This window comes from Bactrocera tryoni, chromosome 2 (genome assembly GCF_016617805.1).
Source record: "Bactrocera tryoni isolate S06 chromosome 2, CSIRO_BtryS06_freeze2, whole genome shotgun sequence".
Lineage (NCBI taxonomy): Eukaryota > Metazoa > Arthropoda > Insecta > Diptera > Tephritidae > Bactrocera > Bactrocera tryoni.
This window is the reverse complement of record NC_052500.1, coordinates 39689307-39707252: the sequence shown is the minus strand read 5'-3', so window position 1 is coordinate 39707252 and position 17946 is coordinate 39689307. Positions and strand designations below refer to the sequence as shown.

Below are 17946 nucleotides of genomic sequence, written 5' to 3'. Positions count from 1 at the left end.
AGTTTTCTCTATCCTGCCCGCCTATTAAGAAAAATCGTAGAACTGAAAAACCGAGAAATCGCGCACCAAAGTTTTCGCTTTCTGCCCAAGCGCTCATATATTTGCTAGACGCTCGGTCCCTATTTCCCTTCTAGCTTCGACAATATTTCGAGTTCCCAGCTATAACTTTTGGGAAATATTCTATTTTATATTTAAATAATTTTTAAAAAGAATTAAGCAAAAAAAAAAATTAAATTTTTTGAAACTTTTAAAGCAGGTTCCCCCTTAAAAAAGATTTACAAAACGTAATAAACGTAATTTAGCATCCAAATGCGTCTTTATTCATTCGATAAATTTTGTCTCTTAAAATCTTTCTTTAAGTCGGATTAAAAACTTTAATAGGATTGCTTCCATATATATTCATTTGCAGATTTTGTCACATTAGTAAACAGCTGATTCGAATATTGGTTTTGCGTATGTTCGAAAAGACGAAAATCCAATCAGATTCTGTGACACCATTGAAAATCAGAATTGGTTTGCAATTCTGACAGCTAAGCAATTCTATCTTGGATTCCACAACACCCCTGAATATTTCGAAAAAGCAAAACTAAATAAGTAAGCATGTTTAATGATATTTGAACATGTACTCTTTTTAAACTGCATGAGTAATAATAAAAATAGTATATATCCACGGGAACAAACTTTACATTTTTCATATTATAATAACTAATATATTTACTGTAATAATTTTAGAGTGAGTTTTACTGATAGAAAATACAACATAAAAGTTTAGGACGACAAAAGTTGATTAATCTTCCGCTATGGTTAACGGATAAAAAGTACACAGTATAAGAGTTAAGTTCATTAAGTTTCTCAAAATTGTAATATTTACGAACCTTATTAACATACATTTAAAAATTTATAAGCTAAACTAAAAATAGATATCATTACCTGGAAAATTTCCTCTATAATATTTATAAATAAGTATACATATATGAGGCTTTGGGCTCCAGTGGGAGATACACTATATGAGTATAAGTATTTAGTGTTATAATGTATATATTAACCCTGAATTGGGGGATATTTATTCTAAATCTCTGCAAGTGCATTAAACACTTAATTATTTATTTAAAAAAATTTATCATTCCAGATATTAGCGTACATAAGAGGGAAAAATTGCTTGTCAATGCAGGAGTTCGTTCTCAATCGACAACTGTAAATGAAGTTCTTAGGAGAAAGAAAAAACGTATAGTAAAACCTCGTTATTCTAAATATGTAGAGCTTCTTGAAGGTGAGTATTATATAAATATATAAGCATTTTATGAAATAAGGTTTATATGCTTAAATCGGAGGAGATTCAGGACATGTAGATTGACTACTATATCATCAATCTCCAATTATCAGTAGCCTTACTCAATAAGGATGTGAAAGGTCTATCTTTATTATTCGCTCGCAACATGTTGTACATATGTATGTAGGTTAAATGCACTAGTCGTCTCAAACCATTCAATCCAAAATAACCAAATTCACTCAAGATTAATTGTATTTTTCTTCGTCTTTACTGGCGTAGAAACCGCTTATGCAGTTATAGCCGAGTTAACTCCAGCGCGCCAGTCGTTTCTTTTCGCAAGGTGGCGCCAATTGGAGATCCTAAGCGATTCCAGGTCCTTCTCCACCTGGTCCTTCCAAAGGAGTGGAGGTCTTCCTCTTCCTCTGCTTCCCCCGGCGGTTACTGCGTCGAATGCTTTCAGAGTTAGAGTGTTTTCATCCATTCAGACGACATGACCTAGCCAGCGTAGCCGCTGTCCTTTAATTCGCCGAACTATGTTAATGTCGTCGTATATCTCATACAGATCATCGTTCAATGGAATGCGAACTTTCGCAGAACTTTTCTCTCGAAAACTCGCAACGTCAACTCATCAAATGTTGTCATCGTCCATGCCTCTGCACCATATAGCAGGACGGGAATAATGAGTGACCTATAGAGCTTTGTTTTTGTTCATCGAGAGAGAACTTTACTTTTCAATTGCCTACGAAGTAGCATCTGTTGCAAGAGATATCCTGCGTTGGATTTCTAGGCACACATTGTTGTTGGTGTTGGTGAAATTATCTTTGAAATCAAAATTAAATTTGTTTGATAACAGGAGATCTTTCGTCTTGTCCTCGTCCACTACCAGACCCATTTGCTTCGCTGACTTTTCCATTCTGGAGAAAACAGAACTAACCGTGCGGTTGTTAAGGCCGATGATATCAATATCATCAGCATACGCCAGCAACTGTACACTCTTATAGGAGATGGTACCTTCTCTATTTAGTTCTGCAGCTCGAACTATTTTCTCCAGCAGCAGGTTGAAGAAGTCGCACGATAGGGAATCGCCTTGTCTGAAACCTCGTTTGGTATCGAACGGCTCGGAGAGGTCCTTCCCGATCCTCACGGAGCTTTTGGTGTTGCCCAACGCCAGCTTGCACAACCGTATTAGTTTTACGAGGATACCAAACTCAGAAATCGTGCCATAAAGGCAGCGCCTTTTCGTCAAAGGCAGTTTTGAAATCGACGAAAAGGTGATGAGTGTCGATTCTCTTTTCACTGGTGTTTTGCAAGACTTGGCGTCTGGTCGGTTGTTGATTTGCTAAATCTAAAGCTACACTGGTAAGGTCCAATCAGTTTGTTGACGGTGGGCTTTAATCTTTTACACAATACACTCTACGGAACGCGATGTTGAGGAGGCTAATCCCACGATAGTTGGCGCAAATTGTGGGGTCTCCTTTTTTATGGATTGAGCATAGCACACTTAAACTCCAATCGTTGGGCATGCTTTCGACCGACCATATTTTACAAAGAAGCTGATGCATGCTCCTTATCAGTTCTTCGTCGCCGTGTTTGAATAGCTCGGCCGGTAATCCATCGGCGACCGCCGCTTTGTTGTTCTTCAGACGGGCAATTGCTATTCGAACTTTTTCATAGTTGGGCAATGGGACGTCTGCTCCATCGTCATCGATTAGAGAAAAGGGTTCATCTTCCCCTGTCGTTATACTTTTACTGCCATTCAGCAGGTGGCAGAAGTGTTCCCTCCATAATTTTAGTATGCTCTTGACATCAGTCACTAGATCACCTCTGGAGGTTCTACAAGAGTACCTCCGGTCTTGAAACCTTCTGTTAGTCGCCATATCTTTTCGTAGAATTCTCGAGCATTAACCCTGTCGGCCAGCTTGTCAAGCTCTTCATACTGACGCATATCGGCCTCTAGCTTTTTCTCCACGCAAATGCGTCTCGCTTCTCTGAGTTTCTCTCCCGCACCGAACTTGCGCTCCTTTATATGGCCACTGTATTAAATTCCACAAGGACCTACTCTCCTCAGTCCTTGTCCCGTCCATCGCATTTCTTGGACGGCGGTGATGTCAGCCTTTATTTTCACGAGGACATCAACCAGGTGGGCAGCGGCACCTTCCCAATCAAGGGACCGGACATTGCAGGTGCATGCCCTCAAATCGTAATCCTTATTTCGTTTGCCATGGTTGTAATCTTCCGAAGCTTTTTGTTCCTTTTCATTGGGGGTGTTTTTTACGTGGCGGGTCCCAAATCCAGCGTACAACCCTGTGGAGGGGATGTTTCGCATTGTCACTTTAGCTTGCCTTCAAACGTATGTTCTTTGGATACCCAGAGGATTCTTGGTCTTGGACTGGAAGTACTGAGTTGCTTGAGCCATATGTACAAGAATCATTTCTGGCCACTCCCAAGTGAATGACAATCACTTTCCTCACTTGCGTGAACTTCTAGACGTGACTTCATCCTCCTTTTTTTAAACTCTCGCAACAATGTTGCTAAGGAGAGTATTATAGTTTTGTTCACATAAGGGTTGTTTGTAAGTCCTAAAACTAAAAGAGTCAGATATAGGGTTATATATACCAAAGTGATCAGGGCGACGGGTATAGTCGAAATCCGGATGTCTGTCTGTCCGTCCGTCCGTCTGTCCGTCCGTCCGTGCAAGCTGTAACTTGAGTAAAAATTGAGATATCATGATGAAACTTGGTACACGTATTCCTTGGCTCCATAAGAAGGTTAAGTTCGAAGATGGGCAAAATCGGCCCACTGCCACGCCCACAAAATGGCGGAAACCGAAAACCTATAAAGTGTCATAACTAAGCCATAAATAAAGATATTAAAGTGAAATTTGGCACAAAGGATCGCATTAGGGAGGGACATATTTGGACGTAGTTTTTTTGGAAAAGTGGGCGTGGCCCCGCCCCCTACTAAGTTTTTTGTACATATCTCAGAAACTTCTATAGCTATGTCAACCAAACTCTACAAAGTCGTTTTCTCCAGATATTTCTATATACAGTTCAAAAATGGAAGAAATCGGATAATAACCACGCCCACCTCCCATACAAAGGTTATGTTGAAAATCACTAAAAGTCCGTTAACCGACTAACAAAAAACGTCAGAAACACTAAATTTTACAGAAGAAATGGCAGAAGAAAGCTGCACCCAGGCTTTTTTTAAAAATTGAAAATGGGCGTGGCCTCGCCCACTTATGGACCAACAACCATATCTCAGGAACTACTATACCGATTTCAATGAAATTCGGTATATAATATTTTCTTAACACCTTGATGACACGTACGAAATATGGGTGAAATCGGTTCACAACCACGCCTTCTTCCAATATAAAGCTATTTCGAATTCCATCTGATGCCTTCTCTGTATAATACATATATGTATACATTAGGAACCAATGATGATAGCGGAATAAAACTTTACACAAATACGGTATTTGAAAAATATATAAATGACGTATAATGAAATTTCGATTATCACTTTATCATGCGAGAGTATAAAATGTTCGGTGACACCCGAACTTAGCCCTTCCTTACTTGTTACTTGTTTAAAAATCAAATATTTGAACTTTTTAGACCTCGATAGTTATTGAAAAATTGAGGATGAATGTCTTACAGTTATCTTATCTAATCACTCTCCTTCTACTTCTTATTAGGATGCTGCCTTTCCTTTTTAGCTGGGGGTGCACCTTCTCCATTCATTTTTATTAAAATTTGTAATAAATCTCTATAATTTAAGTAGAAATTACAAAAATTATTTAAAACTTACCTTACTCAACAATTTTTCTGCGAAATTTATTTATATGTAGTATGACAGATGGCACAGGCGTGCAATTATATTTTTAAGTGTAGATGCACGAAATTTAACATGGGGTTTGGTCTGACATATTTTAAGCGCGATAAAGCAGTAACTAAATACTTTCAGGACTAGCTACCTCTAGACCGATTTCAACCAAACTCGGTTCATGACATTATTTTAACATTCCTATGTCACAGAGTGAAAATGGGCGGAATCGGACCCGTATTACCCACGTAACACAATTCTAAATTCCTTTTGATTCTTTCATTTTCTGATGTACAAATCAAAATACTATTAATACAACGAGAAAAAACTTTGCACGAGTAGTGCCTTTGAAGTATGCCACCTTATAACAAAAATTGTCCAAATCGAACCCAAACTGTTCAAGGCCCTAGGTACTGAGTATGTTTATGCCAATACCTATAGTTGACTTTGTAAGATATATAATATAAGAAAATTATTTTCTTAGAAAACAAGGATTTGAATCTCCACTTATAGCAAAAAAATGTTGACCTATTTGAAACGAAGGGGAAACTTTAGTATACGATCCCACGATTTCAGGGTTAAAAGTGTTATGGTTGGATAGGGCTGATGCTCCAGATTAAGCAAATATATAATTGTTGCCGCCGCAAACTTATAGTTTCCGAGATATTTGCATTTAAAGTTGAAAATTTTTCAAATTTTATCTTGCAATTTCTCGATTGCTAGTAATTATTTAATTCATATTATGCCTTTTTTATGCACTTACACTTCACTACATTGTTTCTACATATTTTTTTTTTCCAGTAATTATTTAGTTATTTGCTTAAAATAAGCATTTTATATTTTACACAATATTCATTCCATGCACAAAAACAAAAGTATTCCTTGTTGACAAATAATAAGTGTTGCCATAATTACACATTTATCACACGAATAAAAATGAATATAAAAACTCAAACCAAGAGACAAATACCATCTGAAATAAATTTTCCATTGTAATAAAAAAAGTTTTAAGGCTTATATGTATATTTAATTGCATCTAATAATTTTACAAAAGGATCGTGATGATTATTTGCAATATTTTTTCTCCAAGTATATTCATAAATTAAATTAGAAAAATCTTCGCTATTATTGTAATTGTCCTTAATAAAAAAACGTTTAATTACTCGCCACTGGGACTCGATGCGTTGAGTATGCGTCCCGTCCTCGGCAACGAACGGATTATCGGGGTCGCTGTGATTAACGCGTCGGTGCTCATACCCTTGAGCGGCTAGACAGTCGTATGCCCTCCAGCAATCATTACATATAATACTGCCTTTTGCCACGTGCTTTTCTATCAAAGGTATGAGCACCTCAGCAGACCTGACATTGCCGGGACATACTTCCAGCCTAAGGTCGTCACTCCCATCCTCAACCATCCCAAGAACCCAGTGGCCCTCGACTCTCCGCCCTAAAACAAGAAAAGATATATTAATTACATAAAAAAAAATTATATTTTTATTATTACCTTTGTTGTATTTTCTCTTCCCAAATTTACTTTCATCTATTTGAACAGTTTTACCAAGGCCACCAATTTTACCTACCGCTACCTGATGGTCAACCTGGTATAATACTACGGCTTCGCGGTCACATATAGTAGCGCTAGATAAAACTGGTTCCCTGATAAAACTGTTTTTCCTCACTTCCGCATGTGACCAATGAGACGCATACGCATACTTACATTAGATAAAATACCTGCGGAAGTGGGATTTTGACGTTTTCGAACCAGGTATCGCTCGACCTTGCCAACGCACTTCGGTTCCGACAACCCCCTTTCCGGCATCGGAACACCCCAACACTGCTACTTTTTTTTAACGACAGCGTCATTGGCATTTTATGCGTACGGCAAATTTTGGCTTTTAAAATCAAACCTTGTTCTTCGGCAAAGGAAATACATTTCTCTTTTGTGTCAAATGTTTGGAATATTTTTACAATATTCCACATTGACTTCACTTCCGCCGCTTTAAGCACATTGGTTCGCTTTATAACACCTCGGCTGTTTGACGCTCCGACACAATCTATTTAAATACCTTAAGTTATTTTTTTTCAGTTTAAAACTTATATTACTTACCTGATGAATTTGCACGCACTCGCTTTATGCCACCTCGGCTCGTTGACGCTCCGACACAATCTATTTAAATACCTTAGTTATATTTTTTTCAGTTTAAAACTTATGTTACTTACCTGATGAATTTGCACTCATTTTTTAAAATTCAACTTTTAATACTTATATATGTATTTATATATATTTTAAATTTTATGCTCTTTAAATTTGTATCCTGAATATATGGCTGCATCCAATCGCGGAATTCAAATGAAATAAATATGAAATTAATAAATATTTCAAAACGGGAAAAAAGGAACGGTACCTTGTTTAGTTGTAACAATACCCGTTATAGAAAATGTAGTTTAAAAATGGGAAACACGGAACCGTCCCACTTCTTTCTGCATTGGCGGCCTTCGGCCGCGCTTCAAAAAAATAACCCTGGCCGATCCAACACCGGGGTGTATCAGGTTTTTTTAAATTAAAACTCCTTTTCGCGTTGGCGGCCTTCGGCCGCGCTTCAAAAAAATAACCCTGGCCGATCCAACACCGGGGTGTATCAGGTTTTTTTTAAGTAAAACTCCTTTTCGCGTTGGCGGCCTTCGGCCGCGCTTCAAAAAAATAACCCTGGCCGATCCAACACCGGGATGTATTAAGTTGTTTTTAAGTAAAACTCCTTTTCGCGTTGGCGGCTCTGGCCGATCCAACACCGAGGTGTATCAAAAATCTTGATATATCAAGAAAAAGGGCAATGATTTCTGTATTTGGGGTATAGTCCTATTTTTTATTCATTTTTATTCGTTTGATAAATGTGTAACACTTATTATCTGTCAACACGGAATACTTTTGTTATTGTGCATGAAATGAAAATTGTGTAAAATATAAAATGCTTATTTTAAGCAAATAACTAAATAACTACTGGAAAAAAAATATGTAGAAACAATGTAGTGAAGTGTAAGTGCATAAAAAGTGCATAATATGAATTAAATAATTACTAGCAATCGAGAAATTGCAAGATAAAATTTGCAAAATTTTCAAATTTAAATGCAAATATCTCGAAAACTATAAGTTTGCGGCGGCAACAATTATACATTTTCTTAATCTGGAGCATCAGCCCTTTCCAACCATACCACTTTTAACTCTGAAATCGTGGGATCGTATACTAAAGCCGACCCGAAACGAAATCCTGGACTTACCAGAGGATATGTCGCCAAAAAAGTGTAAATGTCACCTTCATATGTACGTATACAGAAAGTACGCAAACGAAATGGATTACGTTTCTTCAAAGTGAATGCAGCATCAAACCGCAATGATAACCAACATTTTTTTGGCAAAACGACGTGATCGACAATTATATGAAAAGTTCTTGCCTAATTTTAACTGCGTTGTAATGGACGATGAATCCTATGTAAAAGCGGACTTTAAACAAATTCGACAATTTTACACAGCAAACAAAAGGGGAAATGCGAGCATGAAATTAGGTTAGCATATTTTCTGGCGTCTTTGATGTATGATGTGATTCAAATGCTTCGGTTATATCGGTGCCCTTTGTCCATTCTAGCCAGAATGATCCACCTGGATGACTTGGTATAAACTCGGTAAGGTCATAAAGTTCGTCCTTTTGCTTGGCTGCTACCCAGCTGTTAAAAAAATATATACTCGAATTATTTGTTTTCATTAGATATAATGTGGTACTTTTAACTTTCCAACTATTTTAAATTTTTCTTTACTATTTTGGATATACAGCCCAACGATGACTCTTCTGTCTATACGTTTAGAGTGTCGATAAAAAACCGCTTTGTCTGCATTTTCTTTTATAGTATCTCAACATTGTTGCATTGGGTGTAATAGGTGTGTTCATCTATTTAGTTTTGTGCATCTAACGGTTTTTGTGACAACTAAAACTAATGAACAGATATAGTTATAGCTCTGACAGACGACAGCGCTAATTTGCATTAGTGGGCTTAATTTACATTTACTTCCGCATTTGACCCATGTTAATGCCAATTTGTAATGCATAAGAATTTCGTGCATTTAGCTGAACTTACCAAATTTAAGTAGGCAACTATTTTTTGACAGATGTCGCTTGAAGTCTGCCGCCTCCTTTGCGTTTACAGCATCAGAGGTAAGCAGTTTTATATTGCTAATTAAATTATGTGCAAGTATATTAACAAAAACAAATTTGAATATTTTTAGATGGCAGAAAACAAACAGCGCACAGTTTGCTAACCATTTTTCCAATATTCATAACTTTTTCGCACACTTTTTTCGCATTACTATCAATTATTGCTTTTAATTACACTCTATTATCTTTGAACATAGGTAATAATAAACGAATTTTTTCGTTTGATTTTCTAAAAATACCAGAATTTCTATTAATAATTTCCCTTATTCATTTTTAGTTCACTTTTTTTTTGTAATAAATAAACAAGTTTCACAATAAGCTGTCTAAATGCACAAGTCTGCCGCCTGTCATCATAAAATTTCAATCCGTATTAGCGTTGCTTAATGCGTATTAATTTTGCTCGTCTGTCAGGGCTATTATCGAGTATAAAAATTATTAGGATAACCAGTTAAATTCCGGGTAAATGTCTCAGGAAGTTAACATTGCAGATGGGTGAAATAAAGCCCCACCACAAGATGTCGTTAATCGAAAACATATAAAGTGCAATGACTAATACCATGTTCCGACCTACACTTAATCAGGAGATTTACACTGTCAAGTAGATTATTTCACTAATCTACTAGATTTAGCAAGATGTCGCCATGACACTCGTCCCCGAGGATATTTCAATCTGATCTACTCGAAATCTCCCTGTACGCCTATGATTTAGCGCCATCTGTTTATCAATAAGGAAATTTATCACATTTTTTATCACAGCTGATTTGTACCGGAATTCTTTACTGTGATACAGTCACAAGTCTCTAAATTTGAGATTTTATACAATTTTTGTAACTTGAGACGGTTTTGCAACTCAGTACGTAACAGTCACAAAAATCTCTCAACTGAAAACGAACAGGTCTAATCAGTTGCTACATTTCGTTATTTAGAAAAGTATATAAACTTGAGGAAAATGAATATGTCGATAACAAATATTAAATTTTCTATATCACAGTCAAAAAGCTTAGTTTGTTTCAGAATAATTTATTGATTTACATCTAAGTATATACAATATGGAGCATAAGTCTTTATACCCTTTCATTTTTCAGTTTATTATTAAGATATTTCAAACAAGTTTAAATAGTTTAGGCAACTTCGACAATAATTAAAAAATCTACATTGTACTCATTCTTAATCGAAATGAAACAGCAAAATTTGGCTGCTGCATCAATAACGGTAGTCAAAAATGTAACTGTAAGTATTAAGTTGATACAGCAAGAGTGTTGATACGCTCGAGCCCCGATGTAGCTAGCGCGCAGAATAACGGTATATTTGACTTGTGTTGTGTGGGAAAAACATATTGCTTGCAGACCATATTCAGTATAACTTCATACGTTCATTTATTCGCATCGAAGTAAAATATTTTTCGTGTGCAATCATGTTTCGAAAAGAATTGACATTAGAGGAGAGAAATTGTGGTACGTATGCATAAAAATGGAAAATCATATCCCGAAATCGGAGAATACATCGGTAGAAGTAAGGCAACGGTTCAAAAGGTAATACAACGTTTCAAAAAGGATAAAAGGGTCGAAAATAAGCAAAGATCACGACGCCCTAGGAAGCTTAATGAGAGAGATGAACGATTTATCAAGAGAACAATAGAGAAAAATCCATTCCATTCCAATCCAGAAATACCATTGTTTCATCGGATACAGTTCGCAGATCAATAAATAGAAATGGATTTAAGTCATGCATTGCTAGAAAAAAGCCCTGTGTCAGTGACGTCAATAGAAATAAACGGCTGGATTTTGCAAAAACGTATAAACTCGAAGAATTTGACTTCTGGGATAATATTATTTTTTCCGACGAATCAAAATACAATATTTTTGGATATGATGGGCGACTTGAAAGTGTGGAGGAAGCCAAACAAAGAGTTAAACCCAAAAAATACAATTAAGACGGTCAAGCATGGAGATGGAGGTGTCATGGTATGGGGCTGCATGTCCACATCGGGTGTTGGCAACCTTGTTTTTATCGGTGAAATTATGACAAAAGAAGTATATTTGAAAGTTCTTCAAGAAAATTTATTACAAAGTGCGGAAAAAATGGGACTGTCTGGCGGATTTTATTTCCAGCAGGACAACGATCAAAACATACTGCTCACATAGTGAAGTTGTAGTTAACACACAAGGTACCCCATTTGTTATTAACACCAACACCTCCACAGAGTCCAGATCTCAATCCCATCGAGCATTTATAGGATCATTTACAAAACCGCTTAAGGAAACACCATATTACTTCAAAAAATCAACTTAAAAGCTTGCTCCAAGTTGAATGGCAAAATATCAGTTCAGATTACACAAAAAATTGATTCACTCTATGCCTGACCGATTAAAAGAAGTTATTCGATTACGAGGATCCCCACTAGGCATTAAAGGTATTTTTGGTCAACTTATTATTAAGCTTTTTTTTTATACATTTCCTCCTTTTTTGCAGGAGTATCAACACTTTTGCTGTGCGAATTTTAGAATATCCTTGTTTTTTTTTTTGATTTTTTTTAAATAATGAAATACTTTTTCATCTAATTTTTTATATTTTTCACATGAGAAAAAATGCATTTATTTAATTTTAATTAATAAATGGAAATATTCAAGAAATTTTGTGATATATTTTATAAAATGTTTTCGAAGTGGTAGGGTATCCAGACTTTTGCTTTACACTGTATATCGATTAATAGCTATGATGATCTCTGTAAGTGAAGTATCAGTATGTTCAAAATGGCAAACAAGAGTTATTTTTAGTTTTGTGACCTGCTAACTATCTGGTGACAAATTTGACAATATTTTGTGACTAAACACTATATGATGTTGTGAATAGTAAACACGATCTCTAGTGTTTAGTCACAAAATATTGTCTCAAATTTGAATTGAGACTTTACGAAAAAATTTCTCAAATATTGACTATAGACTGCTTACAGAATTCCGGTATTAGACAAGAGCAAATATATAAATTGAAGGCAACGCATTTGAGTTCACCTGGCAATCCACTCTCCATATCAAAAAAATGCGTCCAATATCTCCATTAAATGGAAAATATTTAAAACAATAATTTTATACGACACTACAATGTTTTCTTGTAATACAAATTAAACGATATGATTTTATTATGTCATCTGTTTTATAAAACTCCAACGGCAGTGAGTAGTGAATATATTAAATGTAATATAGTACTTGAAACCAACGAGCTATTGTCTATCGACCACACTTAATGAGAATGATTTCCTTAGTATCTTCTAATACAGTGAAAATCAGTGAAATAGTATAATAAGCTTGCCCAATTACTATAAAATGGTCCCTAAAAGTGCGATAAAGCACTAATAAATGCGTCGAAAGCATCAAATCTTATAGGTAAGATGGCACCTAGAATTTTTAAGAAAACTGCTTATGTAAAAATTAGACAATGGGGCGTATCCTTATGTCCCAATACGAAAATTTACGAAATTGGATGGGCTTTTTTACCGTATCTCACAATTTTGAATTTCATCTAAAACTTTCGCTTTACAACTTTCGCACGAAGCAACGAAGATAATGTACTAATTTCCAAGTTCCGGTTTAATTTAAACCGTTTATATGGGTCAATGTGTTTTAGCAAAATAATATAAACGTACAATATTAGCTATTACGGGTTTTTCAATAAGAGCGCTACAAAAGTTTTTTTTTTTTTTTTAAATAAAACAAAAATGGTTTGGGTATCAATGAAATTCTTTATTCCTGTGAAGTAATTGACTGGGCCATTTCGAGAGATAACACGTTCACCTAACTTGCTTTTCAATAAATCGATTGTAACATTCGCTGTGTGGCTTGTGGCGCCGTCCTGTTGGAATCACATATTGCCCAAGTCCATATCATCCAATTCGGGGCCAAAAGTATTCGGTTATCATTGAGGGGTAGCAATTCTCATTCACAGTAACGTGCCGAGGGAAACAATTGTAATTCGTGGTCTGTATTTATTTTCTGTTGCTTGTAATATCGATACTTCTTCTCCTTGACTTGTGTGCTGCGGTCATTGATTTACGTCTACCTAGTCTACCATCAGCACTATGTCGAGAACGCTTTTTTTGGTTGCGGTACCAAAATTATGCCAATCATCTTCTGCTGTTGTTCCACCATCTTTGAAGACTTTAAATTCAACATCGTCATTTGTCTCTTCATCAGGAAGATCATCTATGAGCATCTATGACAACATAAGCAGTCGGTCGTGCGAAAATAGTACTTATGCAATTTCGAGTATCGTATAAAAATTGCCTAAATCGGACCATTGCTATTCAAGTCCTTACATTCCGAATATGTGGATCCCAGTGCGTATTTCTGAATTTTTCACCGACTGTATCAATCTACTGTGAGATGTGTTATTGAAATTCGGAGAAAATTCTTCTTGGAATTAATTACAATAATAGTACACTCTTGTATCAAAAATCCGTTCAATATTTCTTTCAGCCCTATTTACCAGGCTTTCATCTTGGCAAAGTTGCAAGAGTATGAAATGTTCGGTTACACTGGAACTTCCTTACTTGTTTACAGTTGTTTGCTTGGAAACGTTTTGGTTCGTCATCGATTTTTGCTTATTCCAAAAAAATGGATCAAAGAACATGTACACCCAACTCTTTTTTTTACACGGTTGAAATACTTTTTTTTTTTGTAAAAAATTTTTAATTTAGTACGGTTTCGAAATCACTGTCTTGTAATTATTGTTTTTACCACACTTAGCTCCTTTGCTGAAATGAACATACATAGTAGTAACCTTATTCGATAATTCTTACCTACACATTTTGTTCGCATGATATTTAAATTGCTGAAATCGATATCTCCAGCGATGATACCGACTTTAGTCCAGTTCGTCGCAAACTATTGCGCTTGTTATCAAGTAGTGACAAATAATTATGTAGCTATGTAAATATTTTTTCTTTATTTCTATGTATTCCAATTTTCTGTTCTTAATTCTGGATTAACTTTATATATTTCTTTTGTTTTTTGCTTAATCTACCAATTTTTCATCTGTATGAATTATGTATTTTAAGTTTTAATGCTCATTAAAATGCCATATGAATATACAATTTGAATGCATATCTGTAAATTTATAGTTTTCCAAATATTTATTAGACGGTTTTTCGAAGTAAATATAGTTCTTAATTTCATCTTACATTTTCGCAAAGTTTTGTTCGAATATATTCATCAGTGAATGGTTGTTGTACTGAAAAAAGAAAATATAATATGGACGTAACGGGGCCACACTTCTTTTTTAAATTTTAAACCTACAGATGTCCCTTCCTCCTGCAATTACCTGTGCAAAATTACAGTTTCATTACCTACTTTAGAGACGAGTTATGACATTTTATAAGTTTTCGATTAATGGTTTTTGGTGGGTTTTGGTGTGTCTCTGGACCGATTACCCTCATTTACTCGTCCTCACTTTGTTTTGCCAAGAAATACGTGTACCAAGACGGACTCGATTCTTTTTAGGACATATAAACAACCATCAAGTGAGCAAAACTTTTATACTCTGTCGAAACATGTTGAAAGAGTTTAAAAATTAACTCAACATTCGAAATGAGGACCAACATTTTTTACTTTTTATACAAACGTCGTATTTTTTTTTTTAATTTTTTAACATTGTTAAAATTACATCAACTTGTTATAAAATAATTATAATTTTTTTATTTTACCTTTTAGTGACAGATATGTCAGCCAGTGAGCGAAAATCGCGTGTTAAAAGACTGAAAGCGAAAAAATTACAAGAGTTTATTGCTAGAACGCAGGCTCAAATAATTGAAAAATGGGCTAAGGAAAGCAAGCAACTGAAAACCAAAATTCCTCTGACACCTATATTAGAAAATGCAACAGTTGCTGAGATACCCAAAATAAATATAGAACCGGCAATTTACAAACAAATTAATATAGATGAAATGGATCGTACAATATTGGAATCGGGAATATATGATGACAAGCCATTGATATTTTTCGGAAAGGAAAACTATACGAAACATGTTATAAATAATACTGAAGACATTAATAATATAATAAAAAGTTTCAACAGCTATCGCGACATACTTGAAAGTATGGGAAATGAATGTCAAGAAGTATCTGAAACACCAATTGATACTTTCAGGTAAATTATTTGATATACTTGTAGTTAGTCATTTGCTGCCTCGTCTTTAGGACTTATAACCTACTATTTTGAGGGAAAACATTAGAAATTCTAAGTTATCAATTTTTTTACGGTAGTCGAGAACAACTAGTTAATATGTACGACCAAAAGCGATCGGTTAATTCATAGTTTTCCGTTCGTTTCATGATGAGGTTTATAGTGTTATTAATCAATTCAACACAACTAAAAAGTGCGATATCATGAGCATACACTACTTTTTCATTTACATTTATTTTAATTAATATAAATAGTCTACCAATAAGAACGAAGTGATGTTCAAATGAAATAAAAAACTAAAATTTAGTCAGAATGGATTTGTTTGTTTTATATGCAGATAATTTAAGCCCATATATGATGAACAAAATTTCGACCAAATGGTCACCACGGCTCCGTTTGCATATCTCCACACTTTTACGTAAATTTTCGACTACCCAGTGCAGCATTTCGGCTATACTGCGCTGACTGACTGTTGTCTTCGAACTCGTCGAGCGTTGCTGGTTGGCTTTACTTAGTAAACAGTGATAATAATAAGTTTCTGGCAATTTTCATTATATTTAGCAATCAAACTAAGAAATTAATATATTTAACAGTTGTATGGTTCCAAAGGCAAACGACGTGGAAGAGCCCTTGGGTACCTTAGAGTCTGGCGAACATTATATTTCTTCAGAGAATATTGAAACTAACGCTTCTAAATGTCACATCGTTCAGAGTACGGAAAGTATTGTTATCACAAAGCCAAAATCTAGGTAATTTCTATCCTTTTATTTATTCCAGCTATTAAAATATTTAACCTTTTGACTATTTTTAGGTTCAAGTCTAAAATACATAATGACGAGGAGCAAGAACGCTTTGCAAAGGAAAAAGCTCTTCGAATCAATTTGGAGTCATACCTTAATGTATGTGTTTCAGCTGGGATGATTAATCGGGGAATCTCCACATTGTTAGCATATAGACAAAGAGCAAAAAAAAAGTTGGAAACTCAGAGTCTTATTACAATTGAATTTTACAATATTATATTACATGGACTAGCCGAAAAGGCTTCATTTGAGCGATTTAACGATATTTTTGCATTGATCGAAGAAGATCAGTTGAAATTTAATGAACAAACATATGCCGCTATTTTTGAATGTCTGGGACGCATTGAATCATCGGAAGAAAATATATATCAAATTAAAAAGTTTGAACAAATGGCAAACCAAAATGTAAGAATTATTGAAATAATTATTATATAGTTCTTCAAAACTTCTTTTTATACAGGGAATAACGTTAAATCAAATAATGGATCGATCAGTGTTTATTGCTGATCAAAGAGATATTGCTTTAGATGCTATTCGACGAATACGACCAGATTTTACTCCTATATATACACCGCCAGTTCTAAGTTATAATAACGAACTCCTTAATAACTTAAACCAATCTGTTGTACATTCATCAATTACAAATGTAATGAAATCAAAATATGTTTATAATAGTGCTGAACTAGAAAGGATGGCACGTGAACAACTGAAAGTTGAATTAGATGGCTGCATAACAATAAAGTCAATTGAAAGTTCAAATGAATTTGCTAATGCTGAATATTGTGTAAGTACTTATGCCAATATATAAATAACAAGATTTAACAGCTTAAATAGACAGCAAGTAAACTAATCAATCCGCATGTAAATTACTTCTAATTAATTTCATATGTTGTAATATTCCAATTATAATTTTGGAATATTTGATCCTTGATAAAAAATAATAATTCAAGTTATTGTTGCAAGGAATATTATCGCTCTTTAGGTGGTTTTTGGCGATTTATTTATGATGAAAATGTATTCGCTTTTGTTAAAAGTACATACATATGTATATAACATGCTCCATTTCCAAGTAAAGGACTATTTGTAATTTTTCTTTGGCATTTCGGATCTCGCTTGTCAATGCCAATTAAATTTTTCTATAAAATGGCTAAAATTCACAGATAAGTTTCTACTCACTCTTATCAAATAAAACCAAGTGTTAGAAACGATGGAGAGAGGCATTTATGATTAAAAAAATTAAAAAGGACGTTTTGTCATTCTGAGAATCTACTGTTATAACTTGATTGATGTTGTAATCGTGTAGCACCGAAGCTAAAATTTTTGGTCACCTCTATTGAAAAGAGTTTAATTATTTTTCACTTTCGTAAATCGTTTCGTGGATATGTATTCACCTTAAGTATAAGAGTATAAGGATATGAAGATAATATACAGGTGATTCTATTTTTACACGGTTTGTCGGGATCAAATATATATAGTATAAAAAATCCAATTTCTATACAAATCGCGGGCAAAAGAAAATTTCGTGCAAAACACTGTGGCATCTTTTGTTTAGTTTATTTGCTATAGAATTCAATTGCTTCTTAATATTTCACTGAAACTTTGCGTGTTCTTCATTTGTATCATGAATTAGAAGTGATTTTCTAAATCATTTGCTTTCTTTAAACCT

General features: G+C 34.7%; 1 protein-coding gene and 1 pseudogene across 2 annotated transcripts in view; one reads left to right on the top strand and one right to left on the bottom strand.

Annotated features, from left to right (window-relative positions):
• LOC120769777 (DNA-directed RNA polymerase, mitochondrial) overlaps positions 1-17946 on the top strand; it is a 59844-nt gene that overhangs the window by 21964 nt on the left and 19934 nt on the right. For both annotated transcript variants that reach the window (XM_040096958.1, XM_040096957.1), the window contains 5 exons: positions 1130-1270; positions 15009-15444; positions 16074-16229; positions 16292-16685; positions 16741-17064. In XM_040096958.1, coding sequence (XP_039952892.1) covers positions 1130-1270; positions 15009-15444; positions 16074-16229; positions 16292-16685; positions 16741-17064 — 1451 coding nt within the window. The remainder of the gene's footprint in view (positions 1-1129; positions 1271-15008; positions 15445-16073; positions 16230-16291; positions 16686-16740; positions 17065-17946) is intronic.
• On the bottom strand, positions 5976-7456 carry LOC120769778 (annotated as a pseudogene).